Here is an 11461-nt window from a genome sequence, read left to right as displayed (position 1 = left end):
CTACCCATTCTTACATATGTGAAACCTTAGCATCCAGTAAGACTTTACCTATTGAGTCTACTGAGTTTATAATTCGGGTGTCAAATCCCTTGGGTCGTTACGTGCTTGTCGACAAAGTGTGTAAGAAATGTCCCCTGGAAAATTCGAGGTTCCTGTTTTCCAGCGGACTTGATGCTTTTGCCGTTTGATGAATTTGATGTTATCCTTGGGTTGGATTGGTTGACCGCGCATGATGCGATTGTGAATTGCAAGAGCAAGACTATTGATTTGAGGTGCGCAAATAACGAAGTAGTCCGAATTGAGTCTGCGGACTTGGAGGGGATGCCAGCTGTAATATCAGCAATGTTGGCACAGAAATATGTAAGAAAAGGGTGCGAAGCATACCTTGCATATGTGCTTGATGACAGAGAATTAGAAAAGAAACCCGAATCTGTGCCGGTGGTTTGTGAATACCCGGATGTTTTTCCGGAAGAATTACCGGGTTTACCACATGTTCGGGAGGTAGAGTTTGGTATTGAGCTTGTACCTGGGACTACGCCGATTTCGATAGCTCCGTATCGTATGGCACCAACCGAGTTAAAGGAGTTGAAAGCTCAGTTGCAAGAACTGACGGAGAGAGGTTTCGCTCGACCAAGTTTCTCACCTTGGGGTGCACCAGTATTGTTCGTGAAAAAGAAGGACGGAACCATGAGGTTGTGCATTGACTATCGTCAGCTGAATAAAGTGACGATAAAGAACAAATATCCATTGCCGCGCATCGATGATTTGTTCGACCAACTGAAGGGAGCCTCAGTGTTCTCAAAAATAGATTTGAGATCGGGCTATTATCAGTTGCGAATTCGAGATCCAGATATTCCCAAAACTGCCTTCAGAACGAGATATGGTCACTACGAATTCTTAGTGATGCCGTTTGGGCTCACTAATGCCCCTGCGGTATTTATGGATTTGATGAATCGGATCTTCAGACCGTATTCGGATCAGTTCGTAGTTGTGTTCATTGATGACATTTTGGTCTATTCAAGAGATGAGACCGAACATGCTGAGCATCTGAGGCTAGTGCTGCAAATTTTGCGGGATAAGCAATTATATGCTAAGTTCAGTAAGTGTGAGCTCTGGTTAAGAGAGGTTAGCTTCTTGGGTCATGTGGTATCCGCGTCGGGTATTCGAATTGACCCGAACAAAATTTCAGCCATACTGGACTGGAAACCTCCGAGAAATGTTACTGAAGTTCGGAGCTTTTTGGGGCTCGCCGGTTATTACCGATGATTTGTGAAAGGTTTCTCGATGATAGCCACACCAATGACGAAGCTACTTCAAAAGGATGTTAAGTTCGAGGGGACGGAGAAATGTCAGAAAAGTTTCGACCAACTGAAAACTCGTTTGACTGAAGCTCCAATTTTGGTGCAACCCGAATCAGGTAAAGAGTTTGTCATCTATAGTGACGCATCCCTACTTGGGTTGGGTTGCGTATTGATGCAAGAAGGTCGAGTCGTGGCCTATGCGTCAAGACAATTGAAGCCACACGAGAGGAATTATCCGACCCATGATCTCGAACTAGCTGCCATCGTGTTTGCTTTAAAAATATGGCGACATTATCTGTTTGGTGAGAAGTGCCATGTATTTTCGGATCACAAAAGTCTCAAATATTTGATGACTCAACTAGACTTGAATCTGCGACAAAGACGTCGGCTTGAGTTGTTGAAAGATTACGAGCTTGTCATTGATTACCACCCGGGAAAGGCTAACGTGGTTGCGGACGCCTTAAGCCGGAAGTCATTGTTTGCTTTACGAGCGATGAACGTGCATTTGTCTGTTTTACCAGACAGTGTGTTAGTAGCTGAATTAAAAGCTAAACCATTATTGACTCACCAAATTCGTGAAGCTCAGAAAGTCGATGATGAATTGGTTGCAAAACGGTCTAAGTGTTTTCCGAACGAGGAATCGGAGTTTCAAATTGATGATGATGATTGTTTGAGGTTCAGAAATCATTTGTGTGTTCCAAGGAATTCGGAACTCATTTCGATGATTCTGAACGAAGCCCATTGTAGCCGAATGTCAATTCACCCGGGGAGTACGAAAATGTACAACGATTTGAAACGTCAATTTTGGTGGCATGGTATGAAACGGGACATCTCTGACTTTGTTTCGAGATGTTTAATATGTCAACAAGTGAACGCGGAACATCAAGTGTCTTCAGGATTACTCCAGCCGATCATGATACCCGAGTGGAAATGGGATCGAGTCACAATGGACTTTGTGTCCGGACTGCCTTTGTCAGCAAGTAAGAAGGATGCGATATGGGTTATTGTTGATAGACTGACTAAGTCGGCTCATTTCATCCCCGTACGTATGGATTTTTCATTGGATAAACTAGCTGCATTGTACGTTTATCAAATTGTGAGATTACACGGGGTACCTGTTTCTATCGTGTCGGATAGAGATCCGAGATTCACCTCACGATTTTGGAAGAAATTGCAAGAAGCTCTGGGTACCAAGTTGCATTTTAGCACTGCTTTTCACCCCCAAACCGATGGTCAATCCGAGCGGATAATTCAGATACTTGAGGATATGTTGAGATGTTGCATCCTCGAGTTTAGTAGTTCATGGGAACGGTATTTACCTTTGATTGAATTCGCTTACAACAATAGTTTTCAATCAAGTATTAAGATGGCACCTTACGAGGCTTTGTACGGTCGTAAATGCCGTACACCATTGTTTTGGACCGAGCTCGGTGAAAGTAAAATTTTCGGAGTTGATTTGATTAAAGATGCTGAGCAGAAAGTAAAGGTAATCTGTGAAAGTCTGAAGGTAGCCACGGATCGTCAGAAGTCGTACGCAGATTTGAAACGAAAAGACATCGAGTATCAGGTGGGAGACAAAGTGTTCCTTAAGGTTTCCCCTTGGAAAAAGATACTCAGGTTCGGCCGTAAGGGCAAGTTGAGCCCAAGATTCATTGGGCCGTACGAAATCTCCGAACGAGTTGGTCCGGTTGCGTATAGATTGATTTTGCCCCCGGAGCTTGAAAAGATTCATGATGTCTTTCATGTTTCGATGCTTCGACGCTATCGATCTGATCCATCGCATATAATTAGCCCATCAGAGGTTGAAATTCAAGTCGACATGAGCTATGAAGAAGAACCGATGCGTATCCTAGCTCGTGAAGTGAAGGAGTTGCGAAACAAAAGAGTTCCGCTAGTAAAGGTGTTATGGCTCAAACACGGGATCGAGGAAGCTACTTGGGAGACCGAGAGCTCGATGAAAGAACGATACCCAAACCTATTTACCGGTAAGATTTTCGGGGACGAAAATTTCTTAAGTGGGGGAGAGTTGTGACAGCCCAAAGTTGACCCTAGTCGGGAAGTGGTTTCGGGACTGCTAAACCGAGTCACCGAAATGTTTGAATGTGATACTTATTGTCTAGAATATGTAATTACGAATGTGTGAAAATTTCAAGCTTCAATTTGGTTGATTTCATGTGAATTTAGTCACTAGGACTTATGTGAGAAAATTCAAAAATGTGATAGGTCAATGTGTGAGGACCTATTAGTGCATGTGGACAAAGGGGGGACTTGCATGTCAAATTTCCCCCCCCTAATGAGTAGTGGCCGGCCATGACAAAGAATGATGGGCAAAACATGTCATGAAACATGTTTTGTTAGTGGAAGAATAAAATAAGAAGTATGGGTAATAAAGAAATGGAAAACAAAAGAAAAAAAAAATGTGTGTGTAGTGTTTGTTCCCCCCCCATTGCCGTGAGCTCAAGAGAAGAAAGGAGAAAAGTTTGTGTTCATCCTTTCTCACCTCCATTTTAGCCTAAATTAGAAAGAAAAACAAAGAAAAAAATTTCTCATCCTTTGGTTCATCCTTGGCCAAAAATTTTAAGGAGGAAAGAAGAAGAAAGGTGAAGAGATTCGGCCATGCATGTAGCTAGGCCAAGGTATGTTTGATGATGTTCCATGAGATGCATGCATGTTTTAGTTGTTAGCTTGAGTTCTACCTAGCCCATGGTCTAAATCTTGCTATGTGATGGAAATGGCACTTGACCATGGATGCATCATTCTTGGTTGGTGTTTGATGTTGTGGTGATGAGGCATGAGGATGAGTTAAGATTCGGCCTAGGTGGAGGTTGTGTTAATGCCATTGCATGCAAAATATGGAGCTTGTTAATGATGCATGTGATGATGGCTTGATGATTCTTGAACCTCCTTTTTTAGCATTTTTGTGTGAGCACATATGTGCATTGGTTGCTAAAGGGAGAAGAATCGGCTAGCAAGATGTGTGCTAAGGCCGAATGTAACTTTGCATGTTGATGAGCAATGCATGTGTTAAATCGATGAAAAGGGGGAGGATGCTTTACTAGTGTGTATATGTGTGTATTAAGTGTTGAAATCGACCCCAAAAAATGGACATGCATATTCGGCCAAGGGGAAAGAAATTAGCTAATATGTTGTGTTGATGCATGATTTTTGCATGTATGAGACTTTAATGTCTAATGTATGAATATGGGCTAAGTGCCTTGTGTTCATCTTTTGATGCCTAAATGATGAAATCAATTTATTTGTTTGATTAAGCTCAAGAGCAAAGGGGAAATAAATCCAATAAAGGGAAGGAAAAAGTGGTCGAATAGTTAGCGGGATCGTTCGACAACACCCGAGGTAAGTTCTTGAGTAAGAGAGCTTAAATTTCGATGTGATTAAATCATGCTCTATGTGTGGCTATTGAGCCGAATGTACAAGGACAATATGTGCCTTGTGTTTGAGTTTCGTAAACGAAAATGAAATATGAATGTGCCATGAATTATTGTTAGATGTGCATGATTAATTGAATGCTGTCCGGGCTAAGTCCCGAAGGCTTTGTGCTAAGTGAATATATCCGGACTAAGATCCGAAGGCCTTTGTGCGAGATACTAAATCCGGGTTAAGTCCCGAAGGCATTCGTGCGAGTTGTTAAATCCGGGTTAAGTCCCGAAGGCATTCGTGCGAGTTGTTAAATCCGGGTTAAGTCCCGAAGGCATTGTGTGAGTTACTAAAACCGGGCTATGTCCCGAAGGCATTTGAACGAGGAGCTATATCCGGTTAAATCCCGAAGGTACGTGATTTGGTAATGAATGAGCTTGCTGTAAAATTCCAGCGAATACTCGAAAAACATCTCAATATGGGGATATGTTACGTATGTGTTAAATATTAATCGAGCCCTTACAAATAAATGTTCGCTCAGTTGATAAACGAGCTACCGGCCTTCGGCCAAGTTAGTTTATTGTGTATGTACATAAGGGTTGTTAATGTTGTGAAGCAAGTTTGATATCGGTAAATTGCGTATTATGAAATATTCCGTTTAGCTAAATGTGTGCTATTATTTGTGCATGCTGGAATTCCTTGCTCAAACTTACTAAGCATAAATTGCTTACTCGTTACATTGCTCCTCTGTTTTATAGATTTTTGGTTCTCCAGCTATCGGACTCGGGATCTTGAAGTCGAAGTCGCCCACACTATCAAAGGCTCTTTTGGGTACTATTTTGGTTGAATTTTGATATGGCATGTATAGGACTACCCATCGTTGTCTTTCGAGTACTTTATGAAATGTATAAGTGTACAGCCATGCGAAAATGGCTTGTAGAAGTGGAGTATGGCATTAGACCATGCGTATTTATGAATGTATAGATGGTTTCATGATGTAACTATAGTTGGAATGGAAGTGTTGAGTAAATGACCAGCCATTAGAATGGCTAAGTATGATCATATGTGGGCTTATGTATGACAAGGCCCTAGTTGGTCCATGAAACCCCAAATTAGGTAAGGTTTACTTTGAACACAGAAGCTGATAGCAGCAGTGGTGTGGATTGGAAAAATCACAAGAATTGGTAGGAGTGGAATTAAATAGTGAATAAATTATGTAATCGAACCTTGATGAATCTACTTTCATATGGAAGTAACGAAACAATCATAGGAACAGTACAGTAAGAGATATTCGGGTTCTTGTGGAACAGGGCCAGAACAGTTTCTGGATTCCCTGTTCCGACTTTGGAAATTCACTATAAATTTACCAGAGATAATTAGGGGTCATACCATATATGTATGGATTCCTCTCTGAGTCTAGTTTCCATAGAAACAAACGGCATCAGTATTGAAGCTCTGTGCAGAGAGATATCCAAGTCGTAATGGGAAAAGGTCAGTGTAGTCGACCCCTGTAACATGGGAGACTTTGACTAATAAACTGTACTAATTGGCCCGACCAAAAATTCTAGAAAAAAATACATAGGTGGGGACATGAGTCTAGTTTCAGGGAAAAATCACAAAACTGATTTTCGAGTTGTGATACTCAAGATATGATTTTTGAAGCGACTAGTACTCAGACTGGGCAGTGTCTGGAAAAGTTTTTCAAAGTTTGTTAACATCTCGTGTCCGACTCCGGTGTCGGTCTCGGGTTCGGGGTGTTACATTTTACGAACTTACTAAGAATTTTGTGCTTACGTAGTTTTCTTTCCTATATTTTATAGATAATTGGAAGCTCGATCGGTTTGGAAGCTCGTCAGAGATCTATCACACTATCCAGCGATTATATCGGTAGTTTTTGATGTTTTGGTCAAGGTTATAATGGCATGTATAGGTGGACTTGTGTTTAATGTTTAGTTGAATGCTTAGATGTTGATTTTGGTATGTATGAGTTGGTTGTTTTGGTATCATTTTGATGATGGTTGAATTATGTCAATTTGGTACATATGATGCAACAATGGTAGGGCTCAAATGGTAAGTTTATGTTTAAGTGATATAGGTAAAGTTATGATATGCTTTAAGATGGAAATGAGCTAGATGATTATGAAAGAAATGTGGTCAAGAATATGTATATGTTTAAGTAAGTTTGTATGTTTGCATTTGAGGTGCCTTGTATGGCATATTGGTTGAATGGATTTGGTCTTTTGAATTGGTCATGTCATACATATTTTGGTAAGGTTTTTATGCTTTGGTCATGGGTACAAAATGCTTCTAGGTACATTCTTAATTTGGTGTTGGAAAAGGCTTGATTTTGGTCAATTTCATGTCCACACGACCTGAGACACGGGCATGTGTGACACACAGCCATGTGGCACAGCCGTGTGTCCCCTATAGGTTTTAATGCATGTAAGTCAGGCTATTACACGACCTAGTACACGGCCCGGGACACGGGTGTGTAGCTTGGCCATGTGACTCAAGAAGTTACACGGGTACGGACATGGGTTGGGGCACAGCCATGTGTCCCTATTTTGAAAGATACACAACCTGAGACACAGGCGTGTTTCTAATCCGTGTGAGTCACACGATCATGTGACCCCTACAGTTCAATATTTCTAGCTTTTTCCTAAATGTTCCAAATGTTTCTAATTTAGTCCCGAATTGTTTCTAAAGTGTTTTTAAGGCCTCGAAGGCTCAATTAAGGGACGATATGCATATAAATGAATGAATTATACTATGTTTATGTTAATATATGATATGTATGTTTTAAAGTTCTAATTTTACGATAATGCTTCGTAACTCTATTGTGGCGACGAATACGAGTTAGAGGTTTTACACTCAAAGTGTTTGTGAGATTTTATGGTTGCGAAAAATATTGGAAGAGCTAAAGTTGAACGAAAATGGATCAACTTTGTACTGTGACAATAAAGCGGCCATCAACATAGCTTAAAATCCAGTGCAACAAAATAGGGCCAAGCACATCGAAATAAATTGCCATTTTGTCAAGGAAAAAGCAACTATTGGTGTCTTAAGTATATTTTATCTAGTATCCGGAAAACAGTTGGTTAATGTTTTTACTAAAAGGCCTAGCTGTAAGACTTATCATAATCTTCTTTGCAAGTTGGCCATGTGAGATATCTATGCACCAACTTGGGGGAAGTGTTGAGAATCTTTGATTTATTTGACAACATTGAATAGCTAATCTTTAGGGATTATAGTTGATTTTTAGAGATTCTAATTAGAGATATTTTTTCTTTACATGATTCAATGCTTCATGTATATATATTTGTAAATATTTATGAGAAATAGATAAATTTTGAGTAAAATTTTCCTCAATATATTAGAGTATTCATCTTTAATTTTATCAATGTTAAGCATGCACAATCCGTTTCATTTATCATTTGTTGCCATAAGAGGAGCAGAATGGCAGGTGACAAACGACAAATCAAAAGGTGGGATGTAAAACTTTGACAACCAAAAAGTTATGATAGAAATGAAACTATTATGTTGCTTCAGTTTAAAGAGTATCATCATTTCTATGATTTATATCAGTTTGAATTTTAAATATACATTCTCAACGATTCCAGGAAAAGCGAAAATAAGAGTAAAACCGTACATATAAACCAATTTATACCAGTTCACATTGCCTTTTAGTGTATTAATTTCCCCGTTATGGCCCAAGACACGCAGTGGTTGGGCACGTTCCCAGCTAGGAAATGTATTTGTTGAAAATCTATAGTGTACCTGCTTCAAAAGGATGAGAATTGTCATTCACAATTTCCTCGCCTTTGCTAGGAATGTAGGATCTGGTTCAATCAGCATACGAATTCATTTAAGTTATCAAGGGAGTGGAAGAGCTTAAGAGATCATTCAAATTTCGATGCCTAGGAAGTCATCCCTCAACCTTGCATCTCTTCAGTTACTGATTGTTCCATGCTGTTAGTAGAGAAAGAAAGAAAGAAAGTAAATGGATAAAATATTTACCAGGGCCATGTAGCAGGTAAACCTTTCATTGCCAAGATCAGCATAATAGTAGTTTTGCAGTTGATCAGGCTTTAACTGGCCCTTATAAACAACAGTTCTGCGCAAGCCAGATCATAATTTTCACGTGCACAATCACTGGGAAAATTTTCTTGTGTATCAGAACTCAGATTTGTTAAAGACAAACCTTGATGAAAGAGAACATATATAGAAGTCCCTAACACCACCATGTTGGAGGTTTAGCGCAGCTCGGATAGCAACCATTGAAACCTCCGTAGTATATACATCTGTAAAACAATTACTATGTTAACAATCTGCTTGACAAAAAGAATCAACTTGTACTGCACGTTAGTCTTATTACTTAATTTCCCTTGAATAACTCCACATTTCAGATATCTGTACTCTAGTCCAGATAAAATCATGCTTACCATTTCTAGAAAATTGAGCACATGAAGAAAGAAAAAGCTACCTGTCGTTCGAGGTCAGCCTTTGATCTAGGTGTTGGTGTAAGAAACACTTGTTCTATAATAGGCTCTGTCTGCAAAGCCGAATTGTCCAGTCCAGAGTTATCTGTTGGCACAGATCGCCACCCAAGCACACTATGTTCGAGAGAATCAGCAACCTACAAAAGCCAACCAAATTCCCGTAGAAGAGCTTTTCAAAAGATCTATATTGACATTAAGCTGCACCTACATGAATTGCTTCCAGATGACCATCACTATGGTTGCTGACTTCAATTACGAATGAAAAAGATAATAAATCATTCAGTAGTTTGTTGTATTGAAGCATTTTATGCGCAAGAACTAATGGCAAGAGAAATCGATCCAAAACTTTAAGCGTGAGAAAAAAAATTCACACTATTATTCAACATGCATACTGCCAAAATGGATACTAGATATGCACAATAACAACCCTTTCACTGTGAAAATTTACTTTAATGAATACATTTTTGCTTACTTCCCTTCGGCTCTCAGACGTGGGCAAAAAAAACATGCCCACGGCGTATTCCCCCGATGGTGGCAACTCAAACCCAACATCCTCTGTAACCTGATCAGAGATACTAAAAAATGTTCAAAAAGCCTGTTGTTGCTCCCTTAATTACACTGTAAGCATTGAAAACAAATAAAATCTGGACATCAAGGTTAAAAATTTATTTTTCCTTTACAAACTCAAGCTTAAAAATTTGAAAGAAATCCGTAATGAAAAATGTTCCATACATTTCACGACTTAAGGTGAAAGGCAAAAGGCTAAAAAGAAAGAAAAGATAAAACAAACAAACAAACAAACCTGTACGTAGAAATCATGAGGAAGCGCCAAAAGAATCCCAGCTCCATCTCCAGAATTTGTCTCACATCCACAAGCACCTCGATGTGACATCCGTATCAACATCTCCAAAGCATCCGTCATCTAACAAATTCCATCACAAAATATTTGAAGAAATTCAAACACAACCAGGTACATACATGTCTACGTACATGAATTAAAAACACTAAATTACACAGTATACTAAAAACGTACAGTTTTGGGGCAGCTATCACCGGATAGCTCAGCGACAAAGCCTACCCCACAGGACTCCTTATCGAAAGTCAGATCATAGAGATCGAGAGGCTTCTCAGGAACCCCGGACAATGCAGACTGCACCCCAAGCCTGCCTCGCCCTTCCGACTGCCATAAGTGTACCAGGGATTTAAATAGCGGTCCCATACCGTTATAGCGGCTGCTATATAGCGGTAGCGGCACCGTCTGAAACCGTTATTGCCGAAACCGCTATTATGTTTTACAATAAGTGACCGCGATATGAGCAATGACCACAATAGCATCCGTTATCTCCGCAACCGCGATAAACGCAACGCGACCAAAAACACGGCCGGGACCATAATTTAAATCCCTACTGTAGCCTTTTTGGTCCAGAGCCCCGCCATCGAAATGGGTCCTTAAGAATTTCTTTTCCAAAGGCACCAAGGACTTCCTGGTGAAGGAACATCGCAGAGTTCTAGTTTTACGGCGGTTTTTGGGGCTGACATTTAACTGAGGAATATGGGAGGGCTTGTTGAGCGAAAGGAGAAGGCAAGTGCTATTTCCAACTTGTACAAGTGAGGATGCCAACGACATTATTGAAAAATGGTCTTTAAAATCAGATTTATTTTTGGATTATATAATTCAAATCCTTGTGCGGATTCACCAGGATGGAGCTTCTAAGCACACTACAAAAAATGGTTATTACCTGACTCAGTGATTAAACCCGCCAATACTGAAGGATCAAATGCACGAAAAAATAGAAAGACAAAAGACAGAGAGACAAAAACAGACGAGAGAGGAAATAAGGGAAAATATTTAACAACGGATCACAACTGCTTTGGAACTTGTTTGAATAGATGAAAAGAACTGAGTTTTCGGTTATTTCCTTTTTTGAGTGAGAGGATGTGAGTGCCACAAGTTGGAACCTCTACTTTTACCCACTATCACCATCCAATGCCCATATGTATCATTAGCTTCATCCTTTATAAATTTAAATTATATCACCGTACTAAAAAAATTAAATACGAATGGAATAAATTATATTAGTATATCTTAAAAAGTATAATTTATATGTATAAATAAAACAATGTTATGTCATCAAGTTTTAAAAATAAAAAATATTATTATATATTCATTTATATCTACTATCTTCTCCAAGTTAATTTAAATTTAATTAAATCACTTAAAATAATTAATTTTTTAATTATAAATATTTTTTTTTCTTTTACAAATTTTAATCATTTTTTCATAAG

General features: G+C 39.4%; 1 protein-coding gene across 2 annotated transcripts; it reads right to left on the bottom strand.

The window, feature by feature from the left end:
* Nucleotides 1-8195: 8195 nt before the first annotated feature.
* On the bottom strand, nt 8196-11144 carry LOC107915513 (glutamate synthase 1 [NADH], chloroplastic-like). 2 transcript variants are annotated; one of them, XM_041074671.1, is made up of 7 exons: nt 10209-11144; nt 9978-10097; nt 9648-9737; nt 9160-9312; nt 8878-8977; nt 8694-8790; nt 8196-8453 (listed from the first exon to the last, which is right to left on the bottom strand). In XM_041074671.1, the coding sequence occupies exons 1-5, from the start codon at nt 10392-10394 to the stop codon at nt 8930-8932; spliced, it is 597 nt and encodes a 198-aa protein (XP_040930605.1). In that variant the 5' UTR covers nt 10395-11144; the 3' UTR covers nt 8196-8453; nt 8694-8790; nt 8878-8929. The 2 variants fall into 2 exon arrangements, with proteins under 2 accessions (XP_040930605.1, XP_040930606.1); XM_041074672.1 differs by having other exon boundaries at nt 8227-8790.
* Nucleotides 11145-11461: the final 317 nt, after the last annotated feature.

Source organism: Gossypium hirsutum, chromosome A08, assembly GCF_007990345.1.
Source record: "Gossypium hirsutum isolate 1008001.06 chromosome A08, Gossypium_hirsutum_v2.1, whole genome shotgun sequence".
Taxonomy (NCBI): domain Eukaryota; kingdom Viridiplantae; phylum Streptophyta; class Magnoliopsida; order Malvales; family Malvaceae; genus Gossypium; species Gossypium hirsutum.
Note: the sequence above shows the minus strand (reverse complement) of the source record. Positions and strands in the feature narration are given on the sequence as shown.

Coding starts and splice junctions, on each gene's coding strand:
- LOC107915513 (XM_041074671.1), bottom strand. CDS start 10,394: ATGGGACCGCTATTTAAATCCCTGGTACACTTATGGCAGTCGGAAGGG. Junction 10,098..10,208: donor GTGATAGCTGCCCCAAAACT/GTACGTTTTTAG, acceptor GGAATTTGTTAG/ATGACGGATGCTTTGGAGAT. Junction 8,978..9,159: donor AGGCTGACCTCGAACGACAG/GTAGCTTTTTCT, acceptor ATTGTTTTACAG/ATGTATATACTACGGAGGTT.